We start from the raw sequence: 21,642 nt of genomic DNA, 5'->3' as shown, positions 1-21,642 counted from the left end.
ATATTTATGCTTTTAATCCCGTTTTTAACACTGGGTTACACCATGCTTCTGAAGTAACAAAGAGCCGACGGATGGCCTGGATTGCAGACCAAATATAACGTCTTAGAACACTCCAGCTGACATGTTAGTCTGCTCCAAGCATTTCCACAAAGGTAAGTCTTCTGTTGTAGTTATTACATAAGTTATCATAACATAATTGTTGATGTAGGTTACAAATAAGTCTTATATTGATTTGAATTAAATTCGTTGCGCTATGCTGCTTTGCTCACTGTGGCTTTGCGGGCTAATGTTTGTTGTGTTTTGTAGGAAAGCCACAGTGAGCAAAATGCAGGAATGCGATCCAGACTGGGAACCCTCTATCAACCTGGGTCATACCAAGTTTAAAGCTACTAACACAGCGAGATTTGATAAGAGAGAGAGAGAGCGATATCAAAACAGCCATGAAAAGTCCCTCATATATGTGCCCAAGTGTTGTATCGAAGCAATCAAGTGATGAATAACTGTTTTCCAGCATGTTGCTTTGATATGTTTTTTGGCATTGTTGATTTGTTTTTCACCAAATCAGCTAATAAAGCATAAAGGAATACAATTTTGCCTCTTTCCTGTAAGATTCTATACAAGAATAAAACGATGACGCCAGTTATAGATAAAGACAATAAATTGAATGAATTATGAAACACTTATTTTATTTCTATTAGATCTGAAAATGTTGTGTAATACTACAACCTGAAACAACAAATAGATTGCGTTGGCCTGTACACGAGATGGAGGAAAATAATTTAACAACAGCTGTGAAATGGAATAGTCCAAATCACCAAAGTAAACTGGACCTGGGCTTGTTGCAGGGATCCGAACTTATTAAACATTTTGTGAGTGTATGCACTCACACTTAAGACCATATATGTGCGTGATGAAAGTTAGGCAGCAGACTAACTGACTTACCGTGACTACACTAAGTCACGTGGTCTGTCAATCTCTATAGGCTGCGGCTGTAGATCAGAAGAAAACGATACAATTTGTAAGTGTGTGTTTTGTTAGGATGACTTTGTTAACCCCCGTTTAAAGCATAAAAGTGGGGTATTGTTCTGCAAACATTTCATGTCATCTTAAATCTCACAAGAATGAGATTAAGTTGCTGAAGTATTCAGATGTGACACAATTAAAATTACCACTACAAATAATATTAGCAGACAAAAAATTACATTTGGAACAGAAAAACAATCTAAACGAGTGGACTAAAACTCCTTAAAGATATGGTATGATGAATGCAAAAGCCTCAAATCAGTAGCCGACATAAAACAACTCAGATGGGTCACATATGATAAGGAATTTATCCCTGCACAAATAGATGGATTTTATACAAATTGGTTAACAAGGGGAATTGGACCATTTTGCTCAATGTCAGGAAAAGAAGGATTACATAGTTCTGAAAATCTAAGAGACACCTATGGTTTCAAAACTAAGATTTTTTCTGATATCTCCAAGTCAGGTCCTATTTTAACAGTAACATAAAAACTACAGAAGAACATAGTAGAGGCCTATTCCCCCTTATAATAGAGGCTTATAAAGGTAAGATTAAAAATAAATTGATAGCTAAACTTTATAAGAACCTACAATAATTGAAGGGTCAATCAACCAATTATATTAAAATTAAATGGGAAATTGAGGCTAAAGTCAACATATCAGAGGAAAGTTGGTTAAATATATGTGGAACACAGATGAAAACTACTAGTTCGGGTATTGGAGGGAATTCACATGGAAAAATTATATTAGGGTTTTTTTTTAAACCCCCAAATAAAATACAAACAAAAAGGTCAACCGAGAGATGGATACTGCTGGAGAAACTGTGTGGAAAATATGGTAGATCACTTTCATATATTTTGGAAATGCCCAGTAATCCAACCATACTGGAGTGAAATCGTCAAATCAATTTACTTGGTGACTGGTAAATCAATTTACTTTGGTGACTGTACACAGTACAGAAATCCAAATTTAATTTGGATTTCTGTACTGTGTATTTGGGCGATACCCATAAGCAGTCTCCTTAAAGGACAAATATTTGATAAATATCCTGTTGGGAGCAGGTAAAAAGTTCTTACCAGGAAGTGGCCTGGAGAAAGACCCCCCAACAAAGAAAGATTGGATAGGAATAATGGAGGAAATATACAGAATGGTGAACTTACATCTCTTTTGAACCTCAAAATGGACCAATTTCATAAAAACTGGAGGAAGTGGGAGAGATTTGTTGAAGGTAGCAATGTGGGATGATGGTTGGTGGGTTATATAACCAGAGTTTAGCTAAATATTTTCACATAACCACTGGAAGAAGAAAAGCCTGCTAAGGACATGACCACTGCTTTTAGAAGGCTCCTCATAAAATAGACTGGAAATACCCTTCCGAACATCACCAGGGGTCGACTGTAAAGTGCTACATGGCAGTAGCACAAAACCTGAAGACATGGGACTTAAGAGGTCGAGGGGAGCTCCCCGGACCAGGCAGATCTGATGGTTTCACTGTGCCAATATGTTATTGTCAGTGTGTTTTATTGTTTTTTTTATGTGGATGAATGTCAAAACTATAAAACTTTCAATGAAAATAAAGTCTAAAAAAAGCCAGATAAACAGGTACCAGCCTGGAGGACAGGCCGAGCACCCCACTATATGGCTGTATCCCAATTCAGGGTCTGCAGCCTTGAAGGCAACAAATGGGCCCTTCACTTCCCCGGATTTGAAGGATGGATCAGGTGTATCATTCGCAGCCCAGCATATCCTAGAATTCATAGAGCAGCGGTGGCTTTGGCTAATTTTTTCACAAAAACAAAAAAAAAACCAGCAGCGTGGTTGCCAAAAAGTAAACTTTTAAAACTAAGTACTGAATGTTATACTACTTATTTATGTGCAAATGTTTAATAACAAAGAACACTAAAACATTACTGTTGGCCACACGTTGGCAAAGGTATGTGACATTAGTGATGTTTGTACTTTGTGCGTTAACTTGGTTAAAAGCTTTGACTTTAAAGTATACGCCGTTTAATAGTCGACCTTAATATTACAGAGAATGTGATGATTTTATGGATAATAAGTCAGTCATATATCCACAAACACAACAAGCTGAAAGTCAGTGATGCTGCTTGGTTTGCAGTCCTGAATATCACGGCCAGCAGCAGCTGACAGATGGAGAGAATAGACAGACTGTTCCCTGTTTGTGAACGACTGCTATAAAAGTTTTAAAATAACTAATTGTCTGTCCTGAATCAGTCTTATTAGGTAATGCTCAAATAAATTTTATCATTCCGTTTTTTTCAGTGTGGGAGAATCTCGATTCTTCTCAGGTCCTCAAAACCAATCCAATCCAAATAAGCAAAGGAAAAAAACCTGACCTGGGACCAGGCCAGAACACAGTAGTTCAACATTTAAGCTATGATATCTGTAACTTATTACTACTAATAGTTGCTTGTAGTGTTTCTAAATTTCTTTCAAAATATGTTGTACAACAAATTATTCTAATTTCAAAAGGGAAAAAGTGCATAGGAAAACACATTTAAAATAATACAAAATAGCTCAGCAGTGCATTAAAAATACACATTGGCTTGAGACTTATCAAGTTCCAGCTAAGTAAAGTGCAGGTGAAGGCACTTAACTTCACGTTGCTAATACTCAGTGTGCAGAACTATAATTAGCACCATGAGAAAAGTGAACATGTGCTAACATAACTTCGCACAAAACCATACATTACACATCAATACCACAGTAATGTGACATGAACCTTTAAAGAACATTTCGTATAAAGTGCAGCAGACTCAGTGCTAATTGCTTTAGCCTCCGAAAGGGCACTTTCATTGCAAAATGGCTAGCGGAAGTTAGCATCGGAGCTAGCGGCAAGTAGCATGCTATGCTAGCGCACGTGCACTGCCTGGGACTTACCATGTGAAGCAACAAATGCTACACGGGGCTTCACAGTGCTCACGCTGGCTCACGGCCTCTGGAGTACAGTATCACTCTTATTATTCTCACCGAAAACAGGACTTTTACTATCCAGCTAGCTTCTTCACCGCACGGGTAACCGGACCTTTCACCGTCTGTGTCTCTGGCGTTTCTGACTGGCACACGCAGGCACGCACAGGTGTCTGAGCAGCGCACACAGACTGGGGGAGGGGTCAGACCGGCCAATGATTGGTCGCTCAGTGGATCTAACAAACACACTCCACAGGACTAAGTCCTGCCCCCACACCATTTATATATTACATATACATACGTACATATTAATTAAACTTATGTTTACATGCTTTTTTCAATATTTATTATATTTACCTTCTTTTTAGCAGTATTTATTACCATTATGAAATTAGTATTTTAATCAAATAAGTATTCATATTTATGCTTTTAATCCCGTTTTTAACACTGGGTTACACTATCCCCCCTTAGAATCATGCAAGTCCCTTTGCATGGGATAGCTAAACGGTAATGACAGGGGAACCAGCATTCATGGGGATGACCACAGGATCTTGTTCTGTCAAGGCATTGGTAAAAGCCAGGCTTAGACCTTGAAACAGGGACTGGGCAATGGAAACGAGGGGATTTCCCAACTGACTATATTGTAGTCGTTCTGGTTGGGTTCTTGTTCTCTCTGAGCGCCTTATAGCCGCTGCAGCTTCACTCTCAGTATTTGACTGACTTGAGTTTGCTTGATTATCATTTGAGTTGTCTTCTTCCACTGGCCCATCACAGGTAGGTCCATCGGGTAAGTTAGAGTCACTCTCGCTTTCATTGTCAGTGTTTGAGTGTTCCACCATGGTTTCACTCTCCTCTAGGCTTCCACATCCAAGTGGATTTCCACTTTCAGGTAAGTTGTCACATCCGGTTAAATTGTCACCTCCAGACAAGTTGTCATGTTCAGGTAAGTTGTCACGCCCAGGCAAGTTGTCATGTTCAGGTAAGTTGTCACGTCCAGGCAAGTTGTCATGTTCATGTAAGTTGTCACATCCGGTTAAATTGTCACCTCCAGACAAGTTGTCATGTTCAGGTAAGTTGTCACGCCCAGGCAAGTTGTCATGTTCAGGTAAGTTGTCACGTCCAGGCAAGTTGTCATGTTCATGTAAGTTGTCATGTCCAGGCAAGTTAGTTTCAGCATGGTTGTGATCATTAGGGTGTGTCTTTGGCTGGGGAATCTCATAGACTCGAGTGACCTTTATGGGCTCTTGAATAGGTTCCTCTCTGAACCAACAGACATCCTCATCCTCCAGTTCCGAATGATGACATTCCTCATGTTGTTTAGGTGATTGCCTTGTTTTTGGTTTGCGTACATGAGTTGGTTGGACAGGTTTCTCCTCAACAGGGGCAAGAAAACCACAAGGGAGCAAGAGATCGCGGTGGACTGTGCGGACTGGGCCCTCTTTCGTTAGGGGTTTTATACTGTAGACGGGCAAGTCACCTGCTTGGTTCACCACAACGTGAATATCAGTCTCCCACTTGTCGGCTAGCTTGTGCTTGCCTCTGAGACGGACTGCACGCACCAAAACTCTGTCACCTGGGTCTAGTTTTGAGGGTTTCACTCGCATATCAAACCTTGTTTTGTTTCTTTCTGCTATTTTGTTAGCATGGTCTGTTGCTAGTTTGTAGGTCTCTTGTAGAGTTGCCTTTAGTTTTGTTATGTACTGAGAATGCGACTTGAAACTTTTGTTGTTAAAGGGCAGCCCAAATGCTAGATTGACTGGCAATCTTGGCTGACGGCCAAACATCAACTCATATGGAGCAAAACCAGTTGTATCATTTTTCGTACAATTGTACGCATGAACGAGTGGTTTGACATAGTTGTGCCACTGAGTTTTGTCCTTTTCCTCAAGAGTACCTAGCATACTTAGTAACGTTCTATTGAAACGTTCTACCGGGTTCCCTCTGGGGTGATAGGGTGTTGTCCGAATTTTGCGAATGCCCATGATCTTGCAAAGCTCTTGGATAAGGTGGGACTCGAAGTCGGGACCTTGATCGCTATGCAATCGTTCGGGTATCCCGTAGTGGACTATGAAGTTGTCCCAAAGGGCTTTTGCAACGGTCTGAGCTTTCTGATTGCTGGTAGGGATGGCTAATGAATATTTTGTGAAATGATCAGTTAATACAAGCACATCCTTTACATTACTTCGATCAGGCTCAATGGACAGGAAGTCCATGCAGACTAATTCGAGGGGTCTGCTGGATTTGATATTCACAAGTGGAGCTGCTTTTTCTGGAGGAGTTTTACGTCTTACACAGTGGTTGCATGTTTTGATCTTGTGTTCTATATATGCTGCCATGCGAGGCCAATAGAACCTTGTTCGGGCAAGATCTAAGGTACGCTCAGTGCCTAAATGGCCCATGTCACAGTGGAGGCTTTGGAAGACTGAGTCACGGAGCTGTTCAGGTAAGACAAGCTGGTAAGTAACATCTCCTCCATCTTGGCGAGTTCGGTACAGGATGTTATTGTGCATCGCCAGTCGATTGAGCTCTCGGAGTAAAAGATTGATGTCAGGAAGTTCAGCTCGCACAGTTGGTGGGACCTTCTCTCCAGTTTCAATTTGTGCAATGACTTCCCTCAGACAAGGGTCTGTTCTTTGTTCGTTTGTGATCTGTTCAGGGGACATATGGGGTATAACAGGAAGACCACCACAGTCATTTTCATTGACAAAGTCACCTGGAATGGCAGCTGCAGAAATGGCTAGCGAGTGAACCAAAGGGATGGTGTCATTTTGAGAGCTGCATACAAGATGTTTCTCACAAATAGCAGACACTACTTCAGGACTCAAACTGCTGTCAGGTAGGGACAGGTGAGTCTGTGTGAACTGCTGTATGCGGTCGAACTCTTTTTGGGACACTGCGTCGTTAAGCAACTCGCCATGTGGCCTTCTAGAAAGGCCATCTGCATCTGAGTTAAGCTTGCCTGCTCTGTACTGGAGCTTAAAGCTAAACGTTGACAGGGCAGCTAGCCATCTGTAACTCATGGCATCCATCTTAGCAGTAGTTAATATGTACGTCAGAGGATTACTGTCTGTCATGACAGTAAACTGATTTCCATATAAGTAATCTGCAAACTTTTCCGTCACTGCCCACTTCAAGGCTAAGAACTCTAACTTATGGGCAGGATAACGGGATTCACTCCTGGACAACCCACGGCTTGCATAAGCTATCACCCTGGTCTGGCCATTCTGCTCTTGATAGAGCGCGGCGCCAAGCCCTGTAGTGCTGGCGTCGGTATGGAGCGTATATGGCAGTTTAGGGTCAGCAAAACCCAATACAGGCGCAGTACTGAGCTTTTCAATGATGGTTTTGAAAGCAAGATCACAAGAGGGAGTCCATCGCTCGCCGAAAGGTGTCTTGGGGTCATGGTACTTTACAGACTTAGCTTTAGGCTTTGTGCTTTTGCGCAAAGGAGGGTAGCCTGATGTTAAGTCAGTGAGGGGCTTAACGATACTCGAATAGTTCTTAATGAACCGCCTGTAGTACCCTGAAAAACCTAAGAATGAGCGGAGCTGTTTAAGATCACGAGGCACAGGCCAGGTACTTAAGGCTTCCACCTTTTCAGGGTCAGTCTCCACTCCCTTGCTGGACACAATATGCCCGAGATATCTGACAGAAGTTTGGAAAAACTTGCATTTCTCGGGTGAGAGTTTGAGCCCATATTCTTTCAGGCGATCAAGAACTTTCATTAAGCGAGCCTCATGTTCTTCAAGTGTCTTGGAGAATACAATGATGTCATCAAGAAACACGATCACTTCACGCAGGTTCATGTCACCCATACATTTCTCCATGAGTCGCTGGAACGTGCTGGGGGCATTTGTAATGCCTTGGGGCATTCTATTAAATTCCCAAAAGCCGATGGGACATACGAACGCCGTCTTGGGTTTGTCCAGCTCCTCCATCTCAAATTGGTAGTACCCCGATTTTAAATCCAGGACAGAGAACCATTGCGACCCGATCAAGGTGGAAAACGTTTCCTCCAAATTGGGGAGAGCGTAAGCATCTTTTATAGTCTGCGCGTTAAGCTTTCTGTAGTCGATACAGAGGCGGACTTCACCATTTTTCTTCCGCACGACTACAATGGGTGAAGAGAAAGGGGAGGTAGATTCCCTGATCACACCAGCTTCTTGCAGTTCTTTGAGGTGCTTACGGACTGCTTCCAGGTCGTTCGGATGGATGGGACGCGCTCTATGCTTGAACGATGTTTAATCTGACAATCTGATTGTGTGTTTCACTTGATCCGTTTTTCCAAAGTCGAGATCAATTTGTGCAAACACTTCGGGCATTTGGCTTAGCTTTTCGGTTATGCGCTCCTTCCATTCAGCGCTAAGAGGGGAAGAGTCAAAGTTATATGTTACATTTGACTTCTGCTCAGTTCGGGATCTTTGAGTTCTCACTGAGTGCTCTTGAGATAGAACTCTTTGATATGCACTGACTTCTCCGATGACACAATTTAGAGGGATTGTCACATCATGTTCGGATTCATTGGTAAGTATAACTGGAACAAGGTAAGGTGCTCGTTCAGGTAGGTCTATGAGACAAGGTTTCACAAGGATGTCACCAGGTAAGGCTGACATTCGTGGATACTCTAACAAGACGGACTTTTCACCATTACCGGCTGACACAGCTACAGCACCATCCAGAACAACAGTTTGGCCTGCTGGAATCAACTGTGGCTGTTTGTTGTGCATCGTCACTAAACCAAGACTACTGTCTTTGGACTGTTTGTGTCGTGACTCAAGAACTTTTAGAACTGCCCTATAGCCATATGGCATGTTCAGCTGCAGTTCATGGCACGCGTCAGAGTACAGCTCATAAAGTACATCTAATGTGTTTGTGCCAATTAGCACTAAGGACTGAGAAGCTGTGCGCACATCGGGGACAACTAAGGCAAGTGTTGGCACTTCAACTTCAATGCCAAGGAAGTCTTTTGGGAAAGTGACATGCAGTTCAATGTAGCCTAAGTAAGGCACAGACTGACCGTTGGCACCTTCAACTTCTAAAAGTTCAAACAATGGCTTAATCTCATGAGAGGACAAATGCTGATGATAGTAGGACTCGGGGACTGTAGTCACCTGGGAACCAGTATCTAGCAAACAACTCACTGTGTGACCATAAACTTCCACTTGTGCAGTACTCTTTGTACCAATTAGACCTTTAGGAAGGTCAAAGGAATCTGTTCTTGTGTGTGACTTTAGGCTGGCTTTTAACTTCTTGTCGATTTTCTGCAGTACGCAGGAGAAGCAATAGCTCTGCATAAGTGGGTGGCTCCTTATGCTTTAGCTCCAACTGCAACTCCGTTAGCAAGTTATCATCCCAGCAGCCTCTGTAAAACTGTTTAAGAAGCTGCTTATTTACTTCATGTGGTTCAAGCCCACCTCTGCGCACGGTGTGATTGAGCGCCACCTGCAAACGAAGCAGATAAGCAGAGGGCTTTTCACCGTGATCTTGGAGGGTGTTCATAACGCGTACAAACAGTTCCTCACCGTCTTCGACGGTGCCAAAAGCTGAATCCATAAGTTTAAGATAGTCTGCAGGAGTGGCTTCTGGCCCAAGAGGGCGGATGACATCAGAAGCGGGAGCAAGGAGACTTTCAAGAATCCTACGAGTTTTTTCCAACTCAGACAAAGAAGCATCTTCCATCAACAAGTCAACGTGAGAACGCCATGTTTCATAGTCAGCTTCGCTGTAAGGTCTGGGCATCTTGCCAGAGAAAGCTCTGAGTCTTAATGTAGAGTGAGCATGTGATGTCTTCTCAACACTCTTGACAACATGCTCAACTACTATTTTCTGAACCTCTGGTGGGTTGAGGTCAGTTGGGCTCAACATTTGAGGTGTCAAGTTTGGTCTCATGGGGCGTTGGAATGTGCCCTGAATGGGTTCAGGAGGTTGAGGCAGTTCAGTTAAGACTGAAGGTGAGGCTCCAAGTTGTGTGGATCCTACCACAGGGCAAATCTGATCAGCAGTATCATTTTCGGGGTTTATCTCAGCTGTCTCAGCAGCTTCGATGGTCTTCCCTATTGTGGACATGGCCTCCCGCAACACTTCTTCGAAATCCTTCCCACTTAACTTGGCCAAACCCTTCAGGTTGCTAATGTAAGCCTCAGTAACACTGCCCCCTACGGTCTTAGTATAGACGTCCGTTAAGGCTCGAATGCGGTAACTGACATCTGGATTGTCAGTGGACTGAAAGAGGTAAGGCAGCTTAGGTGCTAACATTTCAACGGATGCACCGGACTCGAACTCTACAATCTGACTTTTGTGGAATGCAGAAGAGTCATCATCGACAGCGAGCACTCTACGAATAGTACCATGTTGCTCCAGAAACTCAAATACCTCTTTGTCTTTCTCTCTATCTGTAACACCGCTAACAATAATGGCATTTGGTACTTTAACGGCATACTTCTCGACAAAATCCATTTTCACCGTATGTGAGCGTCTGATCAAAGGTCAAAGAGGATTCCAATGTTGTCACACAACACTCTAGGCTCCTGGCTGGCTCGCCACTTTTGTAACTCATGTAACACTGGTGGTGCAATACTAGTAGTGGGCATGTAAGACCTGTTAGTGTTACTTCTTGCCTTCTTTGCATGTAGTACAGGCAGTGTAGTTACCTTTAACCACAGTATGAGGACAGAAGGGAAATATGGGCCAGATCAGACAGGTTCTAGATTCGTAGGAGCCAAGGGTGTATGACAACAGAGGACTTGTACACAGTAGGTGTAGAAAACACAATTGCATTTATTAGCAATTATTAAAATTTAGCAGGTTGTGCACATTTAACAAAAGTAGAGCGCGCTTTTTAAAACAAAAATAAAATAGAATAAACCCCACAAATGGTCGACCCAAGGATATATTGTCTTTTGTGTCTTTTTTTTAAAGTCAATTTCAGTCTGTCAATGTTCAATAGTCACTCAGTGTGTTTGTAACCAGTCGGGTTACAATCTACCAGTTCATCCGGCTCTTTGGGCTGGGCTCGCCATCCAGTACTGGAAAAGGGATCCTCGATTCTTCTCAGGTCCTCAAAACCAATCCAATCCAAATAAGCAAAGGAAAAAAACCTGACCTGGGGACCAGGCCAGAACACAGTAGTTCAACATTTAAGCTATGATATCTGTAACTTATTACTACTAGTAGTTGCTTGTAGTGTTTCTAAATTTCTTTCAAAATATGTTGTACAACAAATTATTCTAATTTCAAAAGGGAAAAAGTGCATAGGAAACACACATTTAAAATAATACAAAATAGCTCAGCAGTGCATTAAAAATACACATTGGCTTGAGACTTATCAAGTTCCAGCTAAGTAAAGTGCAGGTGAAGGCACTTAACTTCACGTTGCTAATACTCAGTGTGCAGAACTATAATTAGCACCATGAGAAAAGTGAACATGTGCTAACATAACTTCGCACAAAACCATACATTACACATCAATACCACAGTAATGTGACATGAACCTTTAAAGAACATTTCGTATAAAGTGCAGCAGACTCAGTGCTAATTGCTTTAGCCTCCGAAAGGGCACTTTCATTGCAAAATGGCTAGCGGAAGTTAGCATCGGAGCTAGCGGCAAGTAGCATGCTATGCTAGCGCACGTGCACTGCCTGGGACTTACCATGTGAAGCAACAAATGCTACACGGGGCTTCACAGTGCTCACGCTGGCTCACGGCCTCTGGAGTACAGTATCACTCTTATTATTCTCACCGAAAACAGGACTTTTACTATCCAGCTAGCTTCTTCACCGCACGGGTAACCGGACCTTTCACCGTCTGTGTCTCTGGCGTTTCTGACTGGCACACGCAGGCACGCACAGGTGTCTGAGCAGCGCACACAGACTGGGGGAGGGGTCAGACCGGCCAATGATTGGTCGCTCAGTGGATCTAACAAACACACTCCACAGGACTAAGTCCTGCCCCCACACCATTTATATATTACATATACATACGTACATATTAATTAAACTTATGTTTACATGCTTTTTTCAATATTTATTATATTTACCTTCTTTTTAGCAGTATTTATTACCATTATGAAATTAGTATTTTAATCAAATGAGTATTCATATTTATGCTTTTAATCCCGTTTTTAACACTGGGTTACACCATGCTTCTGAAGTAACAAAGAGCCGACGGATGGCCTGGATTGCAGACCAAATATAACGTCTTAGAACACTCCAGCTGACATGTTAGTCTGCTCCAAGCATTTCCACAAAGGTAAGTCTTCTGTTGTAGTTATTACATAAGTTATCATAACATAATTGTTGATGTAGGTTACAAATAAGTCTTATATTGATTTGAATTAAATTCGTTGCGCTATGCTGCTTTGCTCACTGTGGCTTTGCGGGCTAATGTTTGTTGTGTTTTGTAGGAAAGCCACAGTGAGCAAAATGCAGGAATGCGATCCAGACTGGGAACCCTCTATCAACCTGGGTCATACCAAGTTTAAAGCTACTAACACAGCGAGATTTGATAAGAGAGAGAGAGAGCGATATCAAAACAGCCATGAAAAGTCCCTCATATATGTGCCCAAGTGTTGTATCGAAGCAATCAAGTGATGAATAACTGTTTTCCAGCATGTTGCTTTGATATGTTTTTTGGCATTGTTGATTTGTTTTTCACCAAATCAGCTAATAAAGCATAAAGGAATACAATTTTGCCTCTTTCCTGTAAGATTCTATACAAGAATAAAACGATGACGCCAGTTATAGATAAAGACAATAAATTGAATGAATTATGAAACACTTATTTTATTTCTATTAGATCTGAAAATGTTGTGTAATACTACAACCTGAAACAACAAATAGATTGCGTTGGCCTGTACACGAGATGGAGGAAAATAATTTAACAACAGCTGTGAAATGGAATAGTCCAAATCACCAAAGTAAACTGGACCTGGGCTTGTTGCAGGGATCCGAACTTATTAAACATTTTGTGAGTGTATGCACTCACACTTAAGACCATATATGTGCGTGATGAAAGTTAGGCAGCAGACTAACTGACTTACCGTGACTACACTAAGTCACGTGGTCTGTCAATCTCTATAGGCTGCGGCTGTAGATCAGAAGAAAACGATACAATTTGTAAGTGTGTGTTTTGTTAGGATGACTTTGTTAACCCCCGTTTAAAGCATAAAAGTGGGGTATTGTTCTGCAAACATTTCATGTCATCTTAAATCTCACAAGAATGAGATTAAGTTGCTGAAGTATTCAGATGTGACACAATTAAAATTACCACTACAAATAATATTAGCAGACAAAAAATTACATTTGGAACAGAAAAACAATCTAAACGAGTGGACTAAAACTCCTTAAAGATATGGTATGATGAATGCAAAAGCCTCAAATCAGTAGCCGACATAAAACAACTCAGATGGGTCACATATGATAAGGAATTTATCCCTGCACAAATAGATGGATTTTATACAAATTGGTTAACAAGGGGAATTGGACCATTTTGCTCAATGTCAGGAAAAGAAGGATTACATAGTTCTGAAAATCTAAGAGACACCTATGGTTTCAAAACTAAGATTTTTTCTGATATCTCCAAGTCAGGTCCTATTTTAACAGTAACATAAAAACTACAGAAGAACATAGTAGAGGCCTAGTCCCCCTTATAATAGAGGCTTATAAAGGTAAGATTAAAAATAAATTGATAGCTAAACTTTATAAGAACCTACAATAATTGAAGGGTCAATCAACCAATTATATTAAAATTAAATGGGAAATTGAGGCTAAAGTCAACATATCAGAGGAAAGTTGGTTAAATATATGTGGAACACAGATGAAAACTACTAGTTCGGGTTATTGGAGGGAATTCACATGGAAAAATTATATTAGGGTTTTTTTTATAACCCCCCAAATAAAATACAAACAAAAAGGTCAACCGAGAGATGGATACTGCTGGAGAAACTGTGTGGAAAATATGGTAGATCACTTTCATATATTTTGGAAATGCCCAGTAATCCAACCATACTGGAGTGAAATCGTCAAATCAATTTACTTGGTGACTGGTAAATCAATTTACTTTGGTGACTGTACACAGTACAGAAATCCAAATTTAATTTGGATTTCTGTACTGTGTATTTGGGCGATACCCATAAGCAGTCTCCTTAAAGGACAAATATTTGATAAATATCCTGTTGGGAGCAGGTAAAAAAGTTCTTACCAGGAAGTGGCTGGAGAAAGACCCCCCAACAAAGAAAGATTGGATAGGAATAATGGAGGAAATATACAGAATGGTGAACTTACATCTCTTTTGAACCTCAAAATGGACCAATTTCATAAAAACTGGAGGAAGTGGGAGAGATTTGTTGAAGGTAGCAATGTGGGATGATGGTTGGTGGGTTATATAACCAGAGTTTAGCTAAATATTTTCACATAACCACTGGAAGAAGAAAAGCCTGCTAAGGACATGACCACTGCTTTTAGAAGGCTCCTCATAAAATAGACTGGAAATACCCTTCCGAACATCACCAGGGGTCGACTGTAAAGTGCTACATGGCAGTAGCACAAAACCTGAAGACATGGGACTTAAGAGGTCGAGGGGAGCTCCCCCGGACCAGGCAGATCTGATGGTTTCACTGTGCCAATATGTTATTGTCAGTGTGTTTTATTGTTTTTTTTATGTGGATGAATGTCAAAACTATAAAACTTTCAATGAAAATAAAGTCTAAAAAAAGCCAGATAAACAGGTACCAGCCTGGAGGACAGGCCGAGCACCCCACTATATGGCTGTATCCCAATTCAGGGTCTGCAGCCTTGAAGGCAACAAATGGGCCCTTCACTTCCCCGGATTTGAAGGATGGATCAGGTGTATCATTCGCAGCCCAGCATATCCTAGAATTCATAGAGCAGCGGTGGCTTTGGCTAATTTTTTCACAAAAACAAAAAAAACCAGCAGCGTGGTTGCCAAAAAGTAAACTTTTAAAACTAAGTACTGAATGTTATACTACTTATTTATGTGCAAATGTTTAATAACAAAGAACACTAAAACATTACTGTTGGCCACACGTTGGCAAAGGTATGTGACATTAGTGATGTTTGTACTTTGTGCGTTAACTTGGTTTTAAAGCTTTGACTTTAAAGTATACGCCGTTTAATAGTCGACCTTAATATTACAGAGAATGTGATGATTTTATGGATAATAAGTCAGTCATATATCCACAAACACAACAAGCTGAAAGTCAGTGATGCTGCTTGGTTTGCAGTCCTGAATATCACGGCCAGCAGCAGCTGACAGATGGAGAGAATAGACAGACTGTTCCCTGTTTGTGAACGACTGCTATAAAAGTTTAAAATAACTAATTGTCTGTCCTGAATCAGTCTTATTAGGTAATGCTCAAATAAATTTTATCATTCCGTTTTTTCAGTGTGGGAGAAAGCACTCAGGGCCTTCAAGTTACACACTATGAAAGGCAGCAACAAGTTTAATGTTCAGAAACCTAAAGTATGTATCAGCAGCAGAATGGAGCTAAAAATAAATGTTTGTTTCAGTTCTATGAAGCTTTGAGTATTTTGGATTAGTAGTACTGCTGTGTTTGTTGTATCATATTGCTTATATTGTTTGTATGCTTTAAATATTCTCTTTAAACATGTATAAGCACTGAGCCAAATTTAGTAATGCCAACTTAATGAACGAACACTACTTGCCTCTTATATATATGATAAATATATATGTACACTGTCAAAAATACTTGTCTTTGAGTGAAAATTTAAGGTGATATAAAAAACTGACATGTGAATCTTTACTGAAGCTCAGTGAATGACACAGAGTTCAAGCTCACTGCTGTAATATATCATAATAATCTGACAATAAATATAATATTGGCCATATTATATTTATGTTGCCAAACTGAGACGACTGTAGTCTTCTGAACAACATTAGCTAATTGTAATTTATTAGCTAATCTTAAGATCATGTTTTTACAGTCCCGTGGTCTCAGCCTCGGATACTCAACAAATCAAAGTGATGTCATAAAAAATGAACGAAAAAAACAAACATTTTTTTCTCCTTCATTTGTGTCAAACAATACTGTATGAAACATTTCTCGCGGTTAGTATCATGGTTGCTAGGCAATCTGTAAAGCGCTAATAAGGCCAGACCGCCCCATTTCACAAGCCTGTTCGTAGTACCGCTGAGCGTAGTACGCGAAGTGTGTGTACTACGAAGCATGTGGTCGCTAGTTTGGGACACAGCCATGTTCTTACCCCGTAGCAACCGCCATTTCATAATGTTGCAAGCAATCAGAAAGTCTACAGTCTAACTCCAATATATACCGAACAATCTATTATTTCTCAACAAAGCTAAACTCAACATAAACTGAACCCACATTAAAGTTAGCTCGGCGCTTACCTTTATATGAGCCCACAAACCGAGAGAAACTCCGTGATGAAGCTGGAAGTTTTTCCAAACACAGGAAATAGAAAAGGGAGCAGAGACACCCGTGGTTCACGCTGATCTCAGCTACGATCCAGGAGACAAGGGTGTGCAGATCGATGGCGATATCGATCCAAACGTTGGTAGTGGTATATGTTCCTGTAAGTTTACTAGTGTACTCCCGTTTCATGAAAAAGCAGCTCTCTCTGCGCGACGCCCCCCTCCGCACGCAGGCACACACACGCATTGCATCAAAACACTGCATCAAGCGCTAGCTTTTCCAGCACCGGTAATCATTAATAAAAAAAATATGCTCCTACTCATGCTGCCCCGACATCCTATGGAAGCCAGTTTCCGCCACTAAAAAAAAAACGATACTTAACTCGAAATTTCGAGTTATCTTTCTCGAAATTTCGACTTATTTTCTCGAAATTTTGACTTAGTTTCTCAAAATTTCGAGTTAGTAACTCGAAATTTCGACTTAGCAACTCGAATTTTCGACTTAGTAACTCGAAATAATGAGAAAAATAACTCCAAATTTCGAGTTAGCTCTGCCAATCAGTAATCTACGTGGCTGACGTCATTTCCTTGTTACCCGGAAGGATATGGCACAAAGGCGCGCGCACTCAAAACTGGATCGTCTCGTGAGCTACGGTGAGCTACAAATGGCGCCAGGTTCTTCAGCTTTGAATGCCTTCCTACAAATGATAACTGGATAAAAGGTATACAAAAACGCTGTGACAGCGATTGTTACATACAAAGTTGAATAGAATGCAACGTGAGGGTTAACCAAAGGTACCTATAAGGTTTCTGGTGGTGGTCAGGTGGCGCCAGTGTCCGGCAGCCTCGCCTCTGTCAGTGCGCCCCAGGGTGGCTGTGGCTACAATGTAGTTTGCCATCACCAGTGTGTAAATGTGTGTGTGAATGGGTGGATGACTGGATATGTAAAGCGCTTTGGGGTCCTTAGGGACTAGAAAAGCGCTATATAAATACAGGCCATTTTACCATTTATTTACCATTTCTGTTACACACTAATGACACCTGTTACGTTTGATGAAACAGACGTTTTGCTGAAAGCATGCGTAATAAGTGTACAGCACTGTATAAAACAAAATCACAAATCACCCCAAAACAGGGAATATGACTGAAAACTATATAAATAAGGAATAAAACCAATAAAAATGTAACCAGAAAACTGAGAAAATGTGGGATTGACTGTATTGTGATGCAGATTGTAGTTACAGTGCAAATGGACACTTAAAAATGCAATTCCCACTTCTCCACCATAGTCAGATCTCATAATGTAGGCACAGATACTTTGATGATAATATTGTGGCTTTATAATAGGTAATTTTAATTTACATTCTTCCTTACAGCATGGGAGACTTGATTGAATTCTTGAAACAAAGAGAAGTCTCTGAGGAAATTATACAGACCTTGGAGAATGAGAAGGTACTTAATTCCAACAAGATACTGGTTGAAATGCAACTTTTCCTTATTGTTCTTAAGTTAAAAATAGGATTGTATTTTCAAGGCTGGTTGTTTTAATAAATTAAATTATTTTTCCATCTTTAGATTGATGCCAGTGTCATAAGTCTAATGACAGATGAGGAGCTGAAGACTTATTTGCCATCATATGGTGATCGTCTAGCAGTATTTGGATTTTGCAGACGGAGGGGCAGCAGCCGCAAGTCAGCGCTTTTTGAACGGCTGAAATCCAAACTGTCCAAAAGAAAATTATCTGAAGAGGATGGCAGTAGTACACGGCAAGAAGAACATTCCAAACAACCCATAAAAGAAATGCTCTGAAGAGAAATAGAAAAATAGAAATAGGATGGATGCATTATGATGAAGACACTGAGGTTTTCAAGCAGGTTAGAGCTAGACGAGGAGGAGGAACAAGAAAAATAGACATTTGCAAGGATGCCAAGAAAAGGGACATATTACAGGTTGCAACAGGCCTGTTCTTTCCAGATGGAGGAAACATTCAGGGGCCCTTAACAGATTTTGACTGTTATCTAAAGGATTATCAAGAGATGATAGTCGATGATGCATTGACAGTAGGAGAACTTTATCATGCCACAAAACTAAATATCCTCAGGTTCTACCTCACCACAAAGAAAAAATGACAGCCTTCAGAATTCCAGCCCAGGTTTGCATCCATCTTCAGAAATTGAAGAGAGTCCTCAAAACCAAACCTCTTCTTTTACTGTCACTACAGTCCAAACATCTGCTCCATTTGAAACAATCAGCCATGATGTGACATACATTGAAGACACTCCAAACGATAACCTTCCACAATCTTCCACGCAGTCTCTAAGTGCTAACACTTCTCACAGCAGTGACATTATTTTTGTTGGCCCCTTTCTGACAGTGAGCCAATAAATTTGGATGACACCGTGATTTTTTCTCCACACCCTGGTCCATCCAGTGAGAGAGTAAGGAGAGTAGTGGGTGGTCCACAGAGGGCAGGTAATGTCAGAGCTCATTTCACATTTTAGTGATAAGTACCTTGAAGATGTCGACATCAAAATCCAGTTCGTACTGCCTGATGGAACACCTGAAATGGCCCATGATGATGGGGGAGTTGTGAGAGATTGTCTTTCAGAATTCTGGAAAGAATTCTATGACCAGTGCACCACTGGAAATGTTTGCAAAGTGCCCTTCTTAAGGCATGATTTTGGGCAACAGGATTGGGAGAGTGTGGGCAGAATCATTGCATTTGGATGGGTTAGAGAGAAATATCTGCCTGTGAAAATTGCACCTGCCATTCTAGAACAAGCTGCCTTTGGATATGTAAAGAGTGATATTGTGGAGGATTTCCTTAAGTTCATGCCTGAATCTGAGCGTACAGTGTTAGAGGCGTGGCGATCAGACTTTAGCATCGTGGACCAAGAAGAACTTATAGACATACTTGATAACCACAGCTGCAGAAAGATACCAACAGCCTACAATGCCACTGAAGTCCTATTGGAGCTTGCACACAAAACACTTGTCCAAGAGCCTGCCTATGTTATTGAACAGTGGGCAAGAACACTCAGCACTGCATGGGAAAACATTTGTGATCTATCGTCACTTTTTGAAACCCTCCAACCAAATGTGAGAAAAGTTCTCAAGTGTCTCACTTTCCCTGAAACAATGACGGCTCACCAGAAGCTGATTCAGAAATATCTAACTACATATGTGAAGAATGCTGAGAAGGAACATTTGTGTTTGTTCCTCAGGTTTTGCACAGGTTCAGATTTACATCTTGGAAAGAACATCATCGTTGGGTTTAACGAACTTAAAGGTTTCCAGAGACGACCTGTGGCACACACGTGGATGTGTACTGGAGCTGTCAATAAATTATGACAGCTATCCTGACTTCAGATCGGAGATGAACAGTGTGTTGGAATCAAATGTGTGGGTCATGGACATTATCTAAAGGTTTGATTCACAGACATTGGCTTAAAAGCCATTGTTGTTTTACAACAAATTATATTTGAGTTGTGAACTAAAACTAAAGTGTTCCCAAGTGAATGTCCCATCAAAGGTTTCAGGTGTTTAAAAACTGAGTTCTAAGAAAAAGTCTTTGGTGAAATACCACTGTAATGTAATTTGAGGTACTTCTTTGTGTTTGTGTTTTCGTATTACAACTGAGGCAATATTTTTCTAAACACTTGTGAAATGCATTTCTGCAGAGGTCTCAAAGTGGCAGTCTGGAGACCATTTATAAGAATTCCCATTTCCTCAGTCAGCATGTCTGCATGTGAACAATCAAAGCAGTTTTCCCACCTTTTATTCAATTTTCTATTATTTGAATCCAAAATCAACTTAAAAATGCATTAGGTTAATTTTAATTTGTCAAATTTTATTAATGTAATGTCACAAGATGACATGTATTCTAGTGGCTCACCAGAAAATTTGAGATTGAGACCCCTGCAATATGTAGTATGTAGTACATGTAAGAGATATATTCAATATCTCCTACATGTTTTATCATTGTGCACACATTTTACAGTTTACAAGTCAGGTTTTATTATATCATTGTATTTTAATACAGTTATGTTCGTACAGTTCTGTTTAGCCATCTGGGTTATGTTGACTTTTGCTAAATTGAATGGCCATAAGGAACACCTATATGCTTTTATTTGGGATTTCTGTGAAATCAGCAATTGCTGAGCTGAAGGTTGACTTTTGGTTGGCTTTTCCTGATTTTTGTGATGGGAAAAAAACCTTGTTTATCATAGCCCCCTTTTTTAAACTGCATAGCAGATGGGGTAGTTATTTAAAAGATATTTTCCTATATTTGTTTTCATCTTCGAGCCTAATGTATTTGCTTCATAGTGGTTTTAGACCACACTGTTCTTATTCTTTAAGTAATTGTAGGATATTGTTATCAGATCTTGCCATATTATCCTCAGTCTCTTCTTATTGTCCCATTCTCTGTTTTTAGAAAGTTTGTATTTTTAATACTAATTGAAGTTTATATGAAGTTAATATTGCATATTTTTGTTATGTGTATTGTCTTACTTTTTCCAAGTCTTGTGCTTGCAATTTGATTTTTATAAGAATACTTTAAGTTTTTTTGTGTAACTGTAAATACAGTACAGTTATTTTGCTTTAAGATAAGATGATGGCAAAAGATCTGTGTTTTATAATAAAGTGTTCAATGAGTCAAATTACATCTTTCATTTTGGTAAATTCTGGGTTTTTATTATTCTGAGGCGCAATCTGAAAAAAAAAAACATAGGTCCATAAATGTCCATATGCTAAAAAATATATAATTATACTGCCCATAATCAGGAAAACAGTCAGTATATATAAAAAAAGTCTCAGCAGTAAAAAAAAAATGACTGAAAAAAAAATTACTGCTATATAACCAGATATTTCAAAATATCAATAATTACTCAAATAAAAAGAAAGATAAAAAAGCATATTTACAAAAAGTTGAAATCATAATTCCAAGGTGACATTTGTTGCATATCCTTTATGATGTCCTCCAAATAGCAGGTTTAACAGACATTATGTGTACATATGTTTTAATAATAAGGTTTTTAACGCAAAAAAAATGGTTTGTTAATTGAAATAAACCATCCAAAAAAAAAAAAAACCCTCCAAAAATTAAATGCAATTTTTATAGCCTTTTTCACTTGGCCCTGTTTGTGAAATACATTTTCAGGCCCCCAAAACCCATGTATGTGTGCCCCCAAAACGACAACCATCCATGAATTAATAACTCATAAAAGGTTAGAGTTTAAATATCAAAATACAGCATTAAAAAAGTGTCTTTTGGGGTAA

General features: G+C 40.1%; 1 protein-coding gene and 1 long non-coding RNA gene across 2 annotated transcripts; one reads left to right on the top strand and one right to left on the bottom strand.

Moving 5' to 3' along the window:
* Nucleotides 1–3,252: 3,252 nt before the first annotated feature.
* Nucleotides 3,253–5,717, bottom strand: LOC134618089 (uncharacterized). Its single transcript, XM_063463342.1, has 2 exons — nucleotides 3,925–5,717; nucleotides 3,253–3,380 (listed from the first exon to the last, which is right to left on the bottom strand). Exon 1 carries the CDS (start codon nucleotides 5,556–5,558, stop codon nucleotides 4,455–4,457), a length of 1,104 nt encoding a protein of 367 aa, XP_063319412.1. The 5' UTR covers nucleotides 5,559–5,717; the 3' UTR covers nucleotides 3,253–3,380; nucleotides 3,925–4,454.
* An 11,278-nt stretch (nucleotides 5,718–16,995) lies between these two features.
* On the top strand, nucleotides 16,996–18,053 carry LOC134618085 (uncharacterized). The gene is made up of 3 exons (XR_010091790.2): nucleotides 16,996–17,084; nucleotides 17,739–17,814; nucleotides 17,938–18,053. It is a non-coding gene; the product is annotated as an uncharacterized LOC134618085 (long non-coding RNA).
* The last annotated feature ends 3,589 nt before the right edge of the window (nucleotides 18,054–21,642 follow it).

Source organism: Pelmatolapia mariae, linkage group LG3_W, assembly GCF_036321145.2.
Source record: "Pelmatolapia mariae isolate MD_Pm_ZW linkage group LG3_W, Pm_UMD_F_2, whole genome shotgun sequence".
NCBI lineage: Eukaryota > Metazoa > Chordata > Actinopteri > Cichliformes > Cichlidae > Pelmatolapia > Pelmatolapia mariae.
Note: the sequence above shows the minus strand (reverse complement) of the source record. Positions and strands in the feature narration are given on the sequence as shown.